The sequence below is a fragment of the Vipera ursinii genome, assembly GCF_947247035.1.
Source record: "Vipera ursinii genome assembly, chromosome: 2".
Classification (NCBI taxonomy): Eukaryota; Metazoa; Chordata; class Lepidosauria; order Squamata; family Viperidae; genus Vipera; species Vipera ursinii.
The window spans coordinates 241,377,557-241,392,934 of record NC_139513.1 but is presented as its reverse complement, the minus strand read 5'-3'; the positions used below and the strand labels follow the sequence as shown (position 1 = coordinate 241,392,934).

The 15,378-nt window shown below is 36.2% G+C and overlaps 1 protein-coding gene across 1 annotated transcript in view; it reads left to right on the top strand.

Moving 5' to 3' along the window:
• PRDM6 (PR/SET domain 6) overlaps positions 1–15,378 on the top strand; it is a gene marked incomplete at both ends in the record, with an annotated part of 96,860 nt that overhangs the window by 78,523 nt on the left and 2,959 nt on the right. The window contains 2 exons of the mRNA XM_083351613.1: positions 945–983; positions 13,226–13,402. Of these exons, the coding sequence (XP_083207739.1) occupies positions 945–983; positions 13,226–13,402 (216 nt within the window). The remainder of the gene's footprint in view (positions 1–944; positions 984–13,225; positions 13,403–15,378) is intronic.

Genomic DNA, 15,378 nt, shown 5'->3' with positions numbered 1-15,378 from the left:
ACCACAGCCTTCCCTAACTCTGCAGCCAATCCCTTTTAATAATAATGCAGTAAAAGGGGATTTATAGTTTGAATTGCGTAAAAAGTATTATGTGCAAAATTAATGGCATTATTTTTCCAGAGTAATAATATGAGAACAATGTATAATGTTTATTCATATTAATTAATAATTGATTAATCATATGAATATATATATATATATATATATATATATATATATATATATATATATATATATATACACTGTATATATATATACACTGTATATATATACACTGTATATATATATACACTGTATATATATATATATATATATATATATATATATACTGTGTATATATATTTATTATATATATATATATATATATATATATATATATATATATATATATATATATATATATATATATATATATATATATATAGTGTAATATTATTTTAAAAGTAGCAGCTTCAGCTTTTAAAATTTATGGTAGACAGTGATATCCCCAGGGCAGAAATGAAGTATGTTCAAGGTTTGTATGTAGGCAATGTTGAATTTTATAGTAATTAGATTTTTTGGAAACAGTTTTCACCATTTTGGTTACATAGTCTTTTACCATGTGTGGGAGGGCAACAGAAGAGGTTCTGTCTTGTATAAAAATGGGATAGGACTTAGAAAGCCATTCAGGCTACCATCTTCATTTTTTTTACACCTCATTCTCTCCGTAGATACTGCTTTCTCTTGCACTAGAATCTATTTTTTAAATTGCTAATTAATTTAATGCTTCTTCTGAAATCAACTTAAAGTCTAAAATTTAGAAGCACACCTAGAAGTAATTGGCCAAGTGGTTTCCAAGATTTGGTTTGGTTGTTTGCTTGTTTTGCCTGGTTCTTGGCAATCTTACCCATTATTCCATGAACCAGGATTAGAAATCCCTTTTCTCTTCTGTTTTTCTGCTGCAGAAATTCCCAACAATCCCATTTGGGGGGCTCCAGAAAGGGGTAAGCAGAAGCCTTCAATCAAAGTCATCTTTTTTTAAAAAAAAAAGCATAACTTTTTCATAATGCGTTTTAACTAAAAAAGCAGTTCTTACAATACACATCATTATTTTTTAATGTCATGCACAATCTACCATGCAATTTAAATGATTAATATATATCTTTTAATATACATATATGGATATTCTCCCTGACAGCTTCATATATGTGTATACACACACACACACACACGCTTCTAATTTTAATTTGATAAATTAAATGTTATATGTATAATATATCAATGGAATAATAAATACAGTATGTTCAAGCTTGTATCATGAGCTATGTGCTAATATACATAGTCCTCGACTTACAACAATTCATTTAGTGACCCTTCAAAGTTACAACAGCACTGAAAAAAGTGATCTTTGACCATTTTTCACATTTATGACCATTGCAGCGTTCCCAGGGTTACTTGATACAAATTGGGATGCTTGGCAACTAGCTCTTATTTATGACAGTCTCAGTGTCCTGAGGTTATATCAGGGGTTTCAAACAGCTGGGCCGCAGGCCGGATGCATCATCCAGAAGCCGTGCCCACCCCATTGCTGGCAATGGCAAAACCGTCCCGATATGTTGCGCGACATCAAGTGATGTCGTGAGTTTGACATGTCTGCGTTATAGGATCCCCTTTTGTCAGTGATCTACTTAACAACTGTGGCAAGACAGGTTACAAAGTGGGACAAGACTCACTTAAATGTTTCCCTTAGCAACAGCAGTGTGGGGCTCAATTGCGATCATAAGTCTAGGACCACCTGTATGTGCAGCACCTCCTGTCATCTATGGATGAGCACATCAGAACAAATATGTTTCATCACACATCTGATGAGCCACAAGTTACTAGGTCTTGGGAAGAGAAATGGAGGCCATTGGCCCCTGGTAAGGTCACAGAGGGCGGGTTCCGTCAGTGTCTCACTTCCTGTCATTTACTTTGGTTTACTGATGTGGACCTTTTACAGCAAACAAATGTGCCATAGCACAGTGGTTGAAAAACAATGTCTTAGAGCCTTGTGTTTGTAGTGTGATGGTATGTTGAATTTTCTTCAAATATATTGTTTGGAGTACCTTGCTTCATTTTAAGAACAATACAATCTTGTCCATCATTTCTATTCGATAATAACTATCCAGAAATCACAAGCAGCACATGAGAGCAAAAGCACCCACCTGCTCATATTTCCTATTATATGATATTGTAAGGTCACAGGCCCTTGGCAAAACCTGAGAACTCATAAAAAAATCCAATCATGAAAACTCAAGCAGAGGCTTCTTAAAGGTACAGCACTTTATTTTCGATCGAAATAAGTCCTGGGTGAGAGCACAAACTGAACACTGACAGCAGTTGCGTTCAGAAGTGCCAAACCTTGGAAAGTTAGTAGCATTGCTTTATAAACTTTGTTACCCAGTGAGAATCAGACAACAGAGTCATTACATTATAAGGAAGACATCAATCATTCCTGTACACTCCTTTATTCCCTCCTTCAGTACATCCCATCTATGTACAATTTTTTTGCCTGATGCAAATGCTGATTACAGAAATGAGATAGCAATAGTTAGGCTAAACAATTCCTTTTTCTTCCAGTTACAGAACCCTTCATTATTTAGAAACATATGTCTAAAATGTTGCAAGTTTCATATGTTATCACCAAAAGCACTTTTACCCATCCCCTACCCCATTTCTGCAATAGCCATGACAGTAGCTTTATTCACTGTAGGTTATCTTCCTTATTCCCATCACATTTTTGAACAGAATGTAAAATAACCATGGACACCTTACCAGGATTTGTTTCTCTGAGTATATCTTGACTATAGAATCAAAACACTAACAATAAATCAAATTTAACATCCAATTCTTCTTGCATAATTACTAAAAAGCTTGTAGAGTTACTTGTTTGTAGTTTAATATTCCAAATAAGTGAAGTATTTCTGTCTAATATCACTATGATACAAATAAATATTACTTGCTTATGGCAATAATCTTTTCTACTTTACATGAAAGCTTAGATTTAACAAATATGAGCAGAATACCTGGAAGGGACTTATTTGAGAAAAATATTTTTCCTCTTCATCTCATGAGGTGATTTCATCATAATATAGCCTCTATTACAGAAAATTACTTACTATTTATTAAGTAAATCACTGAGCAATCACTATGCATTTTTCTATTTAAAAAATGGTATTCTTGAAAGTAAAGTATCTGCAGGTTTGCTGACAAATGTTAAAGGCTTAGTTGCAATTGTTTATAATAGAATGATTTGATTTTGCAGAAAAAAATAATCACCTTGAAATAAGGGATTAATTGATTTTATTTAGTGACTTATTTATTTATTGTGGTACCAGTTAAAAAATAGATAACCAGGGGCTAATAAATGTTAATGATCCCACTCATTCTCAGAAAATCAATTCAGGATGATTACAGCACATGTTGGTTTATCTTTTTACTAAAAGAATCTAATGCTAAAAATATCTTATTAGAGCAGATTATTATTATTAAGTGCTTCAAGAACAAAGAATACACTATAGTGAAATACCCCTTCATGGATTACTGCCTTGTCGTGGTGAAGGGGCTTGCATAATTCAATGAAGCTATGAGCTATGCCATGCAGGGCCACCGAAGATGGACAGGTCATAGCAGAGAGTTCTGACAAAACGTGATCTACAGGAGAAGGAAATGGCAACCCACTCCAGTATCTTTGCCATGAAATCAGATTGACTATGTGCTCTGCAGCCAAAGATGGAGAAGCTCTATACAATCAGTAAAAACAAGACCAGGAGCTGACTGTGGCTCAGACCATGAGCTTCTCGTTGCAAAATTTAGGCTTAAACTGAAGAAAGTAGGGAAAAGCACGCAGCCACTCAGGTATGAACTAAATGATATCCCTGACGAATATACAGTAGAAGTGACAAATAGATTTAAGGAATTAGAGCTGATAGACAGACTGCCTGAAGAACTATGGATGGAGGTTTGCAACATTGTACAAGAGGTAGCAACTAAAACCATCCCAAAGAAAAAGAAATGCAAGAAAGCAAAATGGCTGTCTGAGGAAGATTTCCAAATAGCTGAGGAAAGGAGAGAAGTGAAAGGCAAAGGAGAAAAAGAAAGATACACCCAATTGAATGCAGAATTCCAGAGAATAGCTAGAAGAGATAAGAATGCCTTCTTAAATGAACAGTGCAAAGAAATAAAAGAAAACAATAGAATAGGGAGGACCAGAAATCTTTTCAAGAAAATTGGAGAGATGAAGGGAACATTTCATGCAAAAAAGGGCATGATAAAGGACCAAAATGGCAGGGACCTAACAGAGGCAGAAGAGATTAAGAAGAGGTGGCAAAATTACACAGAAGAACTATACAAAAACGAGCTTAACATCCCTGATAACCATGATGAGGTGGTCACTGACCTCGAGCCAGATATCAGTAGAATGTGAAGTGAAGTGGGGCTTAGGAAAGCTGAGCAACAATAAAGCTACTGGAGATGACAGTATTCCAGCTGAGCTATTCAAAATCTTAAAAGAACATGCAGTAAAAGTGCTACACTCAATTTGCCAACAAATTTGGAAAACTCAACAGTGGCCACAGGATTGGAAAAGATCAGTTTACATTCCAATTCCAAAGAAAGACAGTGCCAAAGAATGTTCAAACTATTGCACCACTGCACTCATTTCACATGCTAGTAAAGTTATGCTTAAAATCCAACAAGCTAGACTCCAGCAGTATGTGGATCGAGAACTACCAGAAGTACAGGCAGGATTTCGAAGAGGCAGAGGAACTAGAGATCAAATTGCCAACATACGCTGGATCATGGAGAAAGCTAGAGAGTTCCAGAAAAACATCTACTTCTGCTTCATTGACTATGCTAAAGCCTTTGATTATGTGGATCACAACAAACTGTGGCAAATTCTTAAAGAGATGGGAGTACCAGACCATCTTATTTGTCTCTTGAGAAACCTATATGTGGGTCAAGAAGCAACAGTGAGAACTGGACAAGGAACCACTGATTGGTTCAAAATTGGGAAAGGAGTCCGGCAAGGCTGTATACTGTCGCCCTGCCTATTTAACTTATATGCAGAGCACATCATGAGAAAGGCAGGGTTAGATGAATCAAAAGTTGTAATTAAGATTGCCGGAAGAAATATCAACCCTAATATATGCAGATGATACCACTCTAATGGCAGAAAGTGAAGAGGAACTAAAGAGCGTCTTGCTGTGAGTGAAGAAGGAGAGTGCAAAAGTTGGGTTAAAACTAAACAAGATCATGGCATCCAGCCCTCTCAATTCCTGGCAAATAGATGGGGAAGAAATGGAGGTAGTGACAGATTTTATTTTCCTGGGCTCCAAGATAACCGCAGACAGGGACTACAGCCAAGAAATTAAAAGACGCTTGCTCCTAGGGAGGAAAGCCATGGCAAATCTAGACAGCACACTAAAAAGCAGAGACACCACCCTGCCAACAAAAGTGCGTATAATCAAGGCTATGGTCTTCCCAGTTGCAATGTATGGCTGTGAAAGTTGGACCATAAGAAAGGCTGAGCACCAAAGAATTGAAGCCTTTGAACTATGGTGCTGGAGAAGACTCCTGCGAGTCCCTTGGACTGCAAGGCGATCAAACCGGTCAGTCCTAGAGGAGATCAACCCTGACTGCTCTTTAGAAGGCCAGATTCTGAAGCTAAAGCTCAAATACTTTGGCCACCTAATGAGAAGGAAGGACCCACTGGAGAAGAGCCTAATGCTGGGAAAGGTTGAGGGCAAGAGAAGAAGGGGACGACAGAGAATGAGGTGGCAGCATGGAGTTACTGAAGCAGTAGGCATGAGCCTAAATGGACTCCAGAAGATGGTAGAAGACAGGAAGGCCTGGAGGAACATTGTCCATGGGTTTGCGATGGGTCAGACACGACTTCGCAACTAACAACAACAAAAATAGTGAAATATCTAATCTTTGGTAGATTTTTATATGTTTGACTTATCAACTTCATTTTCTATATAAAAATGAATAGTTCCTTTGAACAAAAACTGAAATTGGTTTCCGATCATAAAAGTAAGCATTAGAATATAACAAGTTTAATATGTAGTATTAATGCAATGTAAAATATCTGATTTTTTGAAAGTCTGAAATCTATGTACATTGAGTTTGTATGAAAGGCAGCAACTTCCATACCTTCAACATCCAAAAATGTTATAATAATTGCAAATTTTCTACATGAAGTCTGAATGTCAGGACAAGGGGGGAGAATGAAGAAAGAAGCATATATAAAGGTTCCATTTATTAATTATGTAAAAGAAAGAACAAATCAAGACATTATGTATTTTTAATGAACTTTCCTCCATCTCAGTGGCAAGCAAAAGTTAGGATTTCAAGAGCTCAGAGATACAGTATGTCCTAATGAAGTGTCCTTGGACCTTTCCATTTCAAAGGCCAATAATGTCCTGTAAATAGATTCTAGAACAAGGAATTGAGAAATCATATCTATCTATCTATCTATCTATCTATCTATCTATCTATCTATCTATCTATCTATCTATCTATCTTACTGTATATCTATCAATAAAACATCTGTCTGTCTGTCTATCTGTCTGTCTATCTATCTGTCTATCATCTATCTATCTATCATCTATCTATCTATCTATCTATCTATCTATCTATCTATCATCTATCAATCAATCAATCAATCAATCAATCATTTGTCTGTCCATCTATCCATCCATGCATCCATCCATGCATCCATCCATGCATCCATGCATCCATCCATGCATCCATTCATCCATCCATGCATCCATCCATGCATCCGTCCGTCCGTCTGTCTGTCTGTCTGTCTCTCTATCTACCTATCATCTATCATCAGTAAGAAAATGATCCAATAATAAACTGAATTTAATACCAAAGTACTAAATTTAGTACAATATAGATACAGTATCAGCCTGAGATACTGAGAAATAGTTCTGGTTTCTACAGGATTTTAGTGCGTAATAATTCTTTTTCATTTATCGGCATGAATCTGTCAGTTTATCATATCTCTCTCTCTCTCTCTCTCTCTCTATCTATCTCTCTATCTCTATCTCTATCTATCTATCTATCTATCATCTCTATCTAATCTATGCATGCATAAATCCTATTTATTAGGAGCTCTTTATGGTATGATAAAGATCTTTCTGGTAGTTCAGCAGAAAAAAAATAAATTCTTTTTTCCCTTTCCTGAAAAATTTTACAAAAGAAATGATCAAACAGTGTTTGGAAATCTGATTATTATTAATGTAAGGAAAAAATCCCTAAATAATTTCAATTCAACTGGTATTTTACAGCTATAGAACTTTACATTTGAAACTTGTTGTGGAACAGACATCACAGATTTTACAATGCAATTAAAATAATATAGTATTGAACTATTGACCAAAGCTAGGTTATTAATCAAGCAGAAAAATTCTGTGATCAGTGCTCTGAAGCATTGTAAAATAATAGTATTGGTGATCAGTGATGCACGTAGTCACAATTAAGCAATCCAGCTGAAGAATGAGGGATAACATTTTATTGTACACTTAATTGAATTGTTCTGTATGCCTGGTCACCATTGTCTCTTTCCTTTGGTCTTTTGTTTTAGCTCTTCAGCACTACATACAGTATTTGTTCAGAACAAAATGCTGTTAAGACATCAGCGTATATTAACATTAAAAGAACAGGTTTTACGAATTGTAGCTTAAACTGCTTGTTCCTCAGGACTAAAATTATTGGGGTACCTAAAGATATATATCCTTATTATTATTTTTTTAAAAGAGGTTGGTATAGATAAATATAAATAAATAAAACAGCCAGTTGAGTAAATATGCTTAAAGCTTTGAAGTTTCCATTGGCAACATAAATCATTTTAAACAAAAAGAAACTACAATTTGTAGTTGTCTAGCTAAAGGGAAAACAAATGAATTCTTTTTTCTAATTTTGGAAAGTAAAATTTTAAAAATGTAACTATGAAATATGACTTCCAAGATGTGTACAGGAAGACACAACCCAGGTTTTTCTGCAGCTATAAAGTAATATTTATTCTAGCTTTGAAACAGCAATATAGCTATCTGAGCCTTCTTTGAGGCAAAACATTATTTCCATTGAAGAGGTATGCAGAATTTGAATCACCCCCTTTAACTGGTCTTCTAAATCAATCCCACATGTCATAATGAAATCTGCTAGATCAGGCCCAATTTCTCCTTGAACACCTGCAGCAAGGAAGAGCTTATCTTTTTCTAAACGTTTAATTATTTTACTGTATAATTCTTATCACTGGAAAAAGATTTGTAATGTTCAGTGGAAAACCAACCTACAACTTAAAACTATTTGTATAACTTCAGGTATGGGGTTTTATATGATAGCCCTTCAGATATTTGAAAGGTGCTGTCATGTGTCCTCTTCTCCAATGAACTTTCTTGTAATTCATATTGTCCCATGAAAGGCCTAAAGGATATTGGGCTTTTAATATATTTTCTCTGTACTTCTTTAATTTTTATTGCACCAATATTTTGTATCATCTGTTTTGTATGCATCATTTTGAGACTGACAGGCAAACACAGGGTACATTTGTAAATATGATCTAGATTTCTACAGCACTATCCATATACACGTATAGCACACTCTGAAACATGACATGGGGAAGGCAGTGCAAAAAATAGAATATGTACGTATTTCAGTTACATACTCTGATGTCTATGGAGATTCTCAATCATCCAAGTCATAGTTGTCCCAAAGGTGCTTTTTCAGGAGCCAACTGGGCTTTCTTGTTTTTCTTTGAAGACCTTCCACTTCTCATGCAAGAAGTTTCTACAGCTCAGACTGGATGGTGGGGAATGGAATGATTTATATTCCTGGCAGACAACTGGTCATTTGCATTCTTTTAGAGAGTCACTGAGGCCACTTGGAGGTTTATCTGTGTCCTCAGGGACACTTGAATAGTGCGAATGGGTGTGGAGCCTTCTACTGAAAGGACTGTGTTGTAGACTGGAAATAGATGATGTCGTATACCTCCCCCTCTGTTGAGATTTGGCAGTCCATCTGCATTTAAGAGACAAAGGACACTCTTTTGAAAACAGCAACGTCCACATTTTGGACAGAGAAGACTGCTGGTTTGAAAGAAGGGTCAAAGAGGCCATCTATGTCAAAATTGAATAGCCTCTCTCAACAGCATTATTTTAGAGAGATCATCTGTCTCCAGTCTACAACATAGTCCTTTCAGCAGTTCCAAGAAGGCTCCACACCCTTCTTGGTGACCCTGAGGACACAAATAAACAGTGGCTTCAATGACTTTCTAAAAGAACGCAAATGACCAGCAGTCTTCCAGGAGTATAAATCCTTCCATTACCCACCATCCAGTCAAAGCTGAAGAAGCTTCTTGAATGAGAAGGCAAATGTCTCCAAGAAAAACAAGAAAGTCCAGTTGCCTCTTGAAAAAGCACCTTTGGTACATGCTCTGATATTTAAGATAAGTAAGAAGTAAGTACTGGGGTGTTCAAGGAACTTTAACATTTAAGGTGGACATAATGGTGGAAAACTGGGGATGGCAGCAGACAATAGTGAGAAGCCTTTTCAGATATCAAGAGCTACCTGAATGTTGTTGCAGAACAAATTACTTAAGCACCAGAATAAAGTATAACTCTGAATTAGAACATCCTGGATATGCTATAGGAAGGACACATCAGAACTTTATGTATTGTGTATAATGGCATCTCAGTCATGTCCAATGTATTGTAATTTTCTTTAAATACCTTACTTTAAGTTCTTTACAGTTGTTAATCAGAGCTGTGCATCACACTCAGCTAAAGCCTGAATTCACAGATATATAGGATAATTTGGGGCAGTAGATCAGTATATCCTATTTTTTAACATTAAAGCTTCACTTATCCTGATAAAGCTACATCAATATGGAACTCATAACTGCATTGGATAAAATACTATGGTGGGAAGGAGAAGAAAGAGGTTTAGATTCAGTGGTGTAGTCCAAGTAAGAGTGACTCTTATGATCAGATCACTCTTGACTTTTTTAATCTGAGCATTTTGGGAATCAGTTAAAAGATTTGGGAAGAGAGAGCTTTAGTTATTATTATTCATTGTACTAAATGTCTATGGAGATTCTCAGTCATCCAGGTCATAATTATCCAAGATTCTTTTTCATGAGGCAACTGAACTTCCTTGTTTTTCTTTGAAGACATTTCGCTTCTCATCCTAGAAGCTTCAGAGCTGAAAGTCATGAAAAAGCATCTTTGGGATTCATTCTACTAATTGTTAGTCTTTCATCTATGACAATTCTACAACAAAGTGAACTGTTTTAACTAGATGATTGGCTTGATGACTATTTTCTTTTGAGGAAAATACCAGTACATTTTAGACTATTCTCTTCCTACAACCAGGGCTGCAGCTGCAATCCCATTCTGGAAAGAGTATCATTGTTTCTCATTAACACACTTTTTCCATTTGCACAAAATAGAGTCAGTCTAAGTGTCTAAAATTTGGTATGGGTATTTGTCATAATAGGAACTATATTCATGATATTTTTTCTTCCTAATTAAAAGAATCTGAAGTTCTTTTAAAACAAAGAGAGATTTTAAGAGAGTACAGATTGAAAAAAATATCTTAGCACCACTAATTGATTCCATACTAATAGCAAACTCTGAAAGAATGGGCCCATTGAACTTCTGGAACCAAGGTGTCATGTTTTTCTCTTGCTGCCAAGCAAAACTTTTTTGATAGTCACGTGATTAGAGATGACAGGAAAACATAAGAAATGTTGGTTTCAATTCATGGAGGTCTTCATAAATATTAATTATTACCTTGAATTGAATTTCTGCCTTTAGGACTACAGTCTGCAGAGAACCTAAGTAAAAATATTTATATTTTCATTGCATTGCTTTTGTGGATATTAATAGGATTTTAAGTAAACATTATGCTTTTATATATCTCCCCCCCCCTTTGATTGGCATAATCACATGCAAAACAAGTTACTTATGCTTCAACCTTTATATTGTTGAGATGTTTCTCTATCCGAAAAGATCTCTACCCCACCAATACATTTTTAATGTATAATGTTAGAAGCAACAGATTTTTTTGTCCTTATTTTAATGGTATTTTTACCTACTGAGTACAGGACTGCGGTGGGAGGGGGCTACTTGTATACATTCATTGGTATTATTGATGGCACATCCAAGCCATGTACGTGGGTTCTTTGTGTGACGGTGGCACTAGTGAATAAGGAATACAAATGGGAGCTAATCAAGACTACATGTAGCACAATAAAAATCAAAGAATGCCTAGTCTAGCTTTCACTATATTAAATAACTTCAAGCCTTTTCTAAGAATCTTCTAGGATTAATAAAGAAAGCCTGTATTTAGATTCCATAGGCACTGATAATACTTAGCATAGAAGGGTTATTATATTCAGCAGTACAAGCTTTCAAATGAAAGATTGAATTCCAGGCTCACACCATCCTCCAAGTCCCTGATTTATTAAGCATGACCTGCCTTAGAGATTTCAAACAGAAAAATGATTGGAGCAATCTTGTTGGATTCTTTGAGTATATATAACAACTATATTGCACATTCTCAGAAGAATCAAAGATGTTTGTAGCTGGTAATACACTCAATGATTTGTTGTGAGGAAAAGAGAGAAAATATAAGGAGAGACCTTATATGAAACTGAGGTTCCCTATTATTAAAAAAAAAGACTACAGAGACAACACATCCCTAACTTGATGTTCCCCCAATGTATTGGACTTTGGCAATATCTAGCTACGGTAGATATTGCCACGGACAATGCCTGCTAGGGGTTAAAGCAGGCTCCTCAACCTTGGCAACTTTAAGACTTGTGGACTTCAACTCCCAGAATTCCTCAGTCATATCTAGCTACGGTAGATATTGCCATGGACAATGCCTGCTAGGGGTTATAGCAGGGTCCTCAACCTTGGCAACTTTAAGACTTGTGGACTTCAACTCCCAGAATTCCTCAGCCATATCTAGCTACGGTAGATATTGCCACGGACAATGCCTGCTAGGGGTTAAAGCAGGCTCCTCAACCTTGGCAACTTTAAGACTTGTGGACTTCAACTCCCAGAATTCCTCAGTCATATCTAGCTACGGTAGATATTGCCATGGACAATGCCTGCTAGGGGTTATAGCAGGGTCCTCAACCTTGGCAACTTTAAGACTTGTGGACTTCAACTCCCAGAATTCCTCAGCCATATCTAGCTACGGTAGATATTGCCATGGACAATGCCTGCTAGGGGTTATAGCAGGGTCCTCAACCTTGGCAACTTTAAGACTTGTGGACTTCAACTCCCAGAATTCCTCAGCCATATCTAGCTACGGTAGATATTGCCACGGACAATGCCTGCTAGGGGTTATAGCAGGGTCCTCAACCTTGGCAACTTTAAGACTTGTGGACTTCAACTCCCAGAATTCCTCAGCCTTATCTAGCTATGGTAGATATTGCCATGGACAATGCCTGCTAGGGGTTATAGCAGGGTCCTCAACCTTGGCAACTTTAAGACTTGTGGACTTCAACTCCCAGAATTCCTCAGCCATATCTAGCTATGGTAGATATTGCCATGGACAATGCCTGCTAGGGGTTATAGCAGGGTCCTCAACCTTGGCAACTTTAAGACTTGTGGACTTCAACTCCCAGAATTCCTCAGCCATATCTAGCTACGGTAGATATTGCCACGGACAATGCCTGCTAGGGGTTATAACAGGGTCCTCAACCTTGGCAACTTTAAGACTTGTGGACTTCAACTCCCAGAATTCCTCAGCCATATCTAGCTACGGTAGATATTGCCACGGACAATGCCTGCTAGGGGTTATAGCAGGGTCCTCAACCTTGGCAACTTTAAGACTTGTGGACTTCAACTCCCAGAATTCCTCAGCCAGCAAAGCTGGGAGTTGAAGTCCACAAGTCTTAAAGTTGACAAGGTTGAGGACCCCTCGGTTATAGGATATGATATTAGGATAGGATAGGATAGGATATGATATTTATAGGATATGATATTTATCTGATATTTATCAGATGTGGAGACCATCAGTAGGGAAGATGAGAAGAACATTTCAAATCTTAAGAAAGTTCACCATTAAATTCCCTTTTAAAATAAGCAATCAAAGCTTGGCGGCACCACCCAAATGATTTTCCTTGTGCTGCAGTTTAAAAACAAAAGAAGTAGTGATCACATTGGGTGTTTCTTATTTTCTGCAGGCCCTATCAGTGTGGACACTGCTCCCAATCCTTCTCCCAACCTTCAGAGCTCCGGAACCACGTAGTCACTCACTCCAGTGACAGACCTTTCAAGTGTGGCTATTGCGGTCGTGCCTTTGCTGGTGCTACTACACTCAACAATCATATCCGGACACATACAGGGGAGAAACCCTTTAAGTAAGTAATCAAAGACTCAGTTGAGCAGGAAGGGAATTAGAACACTAGGATAAACCAAATTTAGACTTCACCCTTTCAGAGATAGATGTCCTTTTTGAATTCAATTCCGAATACTAAACAGACATGTGAACCTGGCTGTGCTCCTTCTTTATTTCAGTGGCATTTGTTTAGAAGAAAAGTACATGGACAGGAGTTGTTAGTTGAGTCCTTAAGGATTATGATAGTATTCATATATCTTCATATTTTTATTTCTACCTCTGCCTCCTTGGTCTATCTATATCTCAGCTACATAATCTTGTACTTTCACTATAAAATGGTGGGTGGCTTTTTTAAAAAAAGTTTTCAGTAACAATCTCTCCAGTAATAGTACCTAAGAATGCCAAAATAAATAAGAGTTTTTTCAGGCATATGTCATGTATGATACATTGAAGAACATTAAGTAGGGAACAATTAGTGAGCCTCAAAGCAATAGTGATTGCATACTTTAGGACAGAAGTATTTTAAAAAGGAAAAGAATACACAAGTGTATGATTACATCATTTTATATTGTTGTAATATGTAGCAGTTTTAAGTACAAGTAATATTTCAGAGTGTAATTGGGGAGTGGAAAACATGGCATGTGGATACTGAACTACAAATTATGTTACTTTTGGCCTACAGTGATGCTCACCATGATTGATACGAGTTGTAATCCAACAATATTCATAGACCAATCAATGGAATCTAAGTCATTCTGGTCCAGGTTTCCCCTCATGAACTTTTACTACATTATCTCCCATAACTAGTCAAGACAGAGCAGCTATCAATATGAAAAAAATAAAAGCAGAAGAAAAGGGTTAGTGAGTCTGTCCTCTACTTTATCATCACTAAAGCTGAATTGAATTCCATGCTGAGATTTGGTTGCTTTGCAAGATGTGTTTGAGACAGACATCTTAGATTTGAGATGCATAGGAAAACAAGGTTTGTCATTGATTGTTTATTATTTTTATTTTAAGTAGTTCAGATAAATCAAATAAGTTTGAAAGAATGTATTTTTAAAATTATTAATAAGCTTGTAATTGATTCTGCTCCTAATTGTGGGATAACTAGTTGGCGTTCTAGTTAAAGCATCAGGCTAGAAACCAGGAGACCATGAGTTCTAGTTCTTCCTTAGGCACAAATGTGGACCTTGGGCTTGTCACTTTCTCTCAGCTCTAGGAAGGAGCTGAGCTGAATGCCCAGAGTTTGAAGAGGAGGCGAGTGCTATGTTTTCCAAAATCCAACTCAATCAGTGTTCAGCTTTGGTCTAGAATAACACAAAAGTGCCTTACCAACAAATGGCGGCTACTGAAGCATTACATTGGATTAAAACAGCCAATGGAAAGAGAAGCCAAAAACTAGCAGTTCAGATTGATTTTATGTAGTTGCTGTGTAAATAGATTTTAGTAATTAATTGTACAGGCTTCCAGGTCAAAATGGAAAATAGATTTCTTTTAATGTTAAGATGTTACTTATATGTAACCTTGTTGACTCCATTTAATTTCTTACCCCCATAACATTCTGTTTTTGTCATGTTTCCAATAAATCTGCAATTTGCACCACAAAAAGCCAGTCCTACTTTTTTTCCTTTATTTTTTTCCTCTTTTCTATTTCCCAAAATATCTGAATTAATGTACATAGAGTGGTGTCAGTTCAGTTCCATCCATGAAATAAATGCTTAGGAACCTATTCTATTAGATACATGAAAATCATGTTAATTTTATGTTTTATTCCTTTAATTGATTTTTACATAAAGAATTTACCATTATTTGATATCCTTATTTCAGTTAATATTAAGATATTTATGTAAGGAAAAAACAATTTGAAATCTAATTTTAATGGATATGGAAATGATAATAGTGTTTTGTGTAAGACCAACATCTTTACTCAACAGATATATTGCATTATAATTTACAGAATAGCATATCTATGTAAGAGTTTATAATGTATGAAATAAT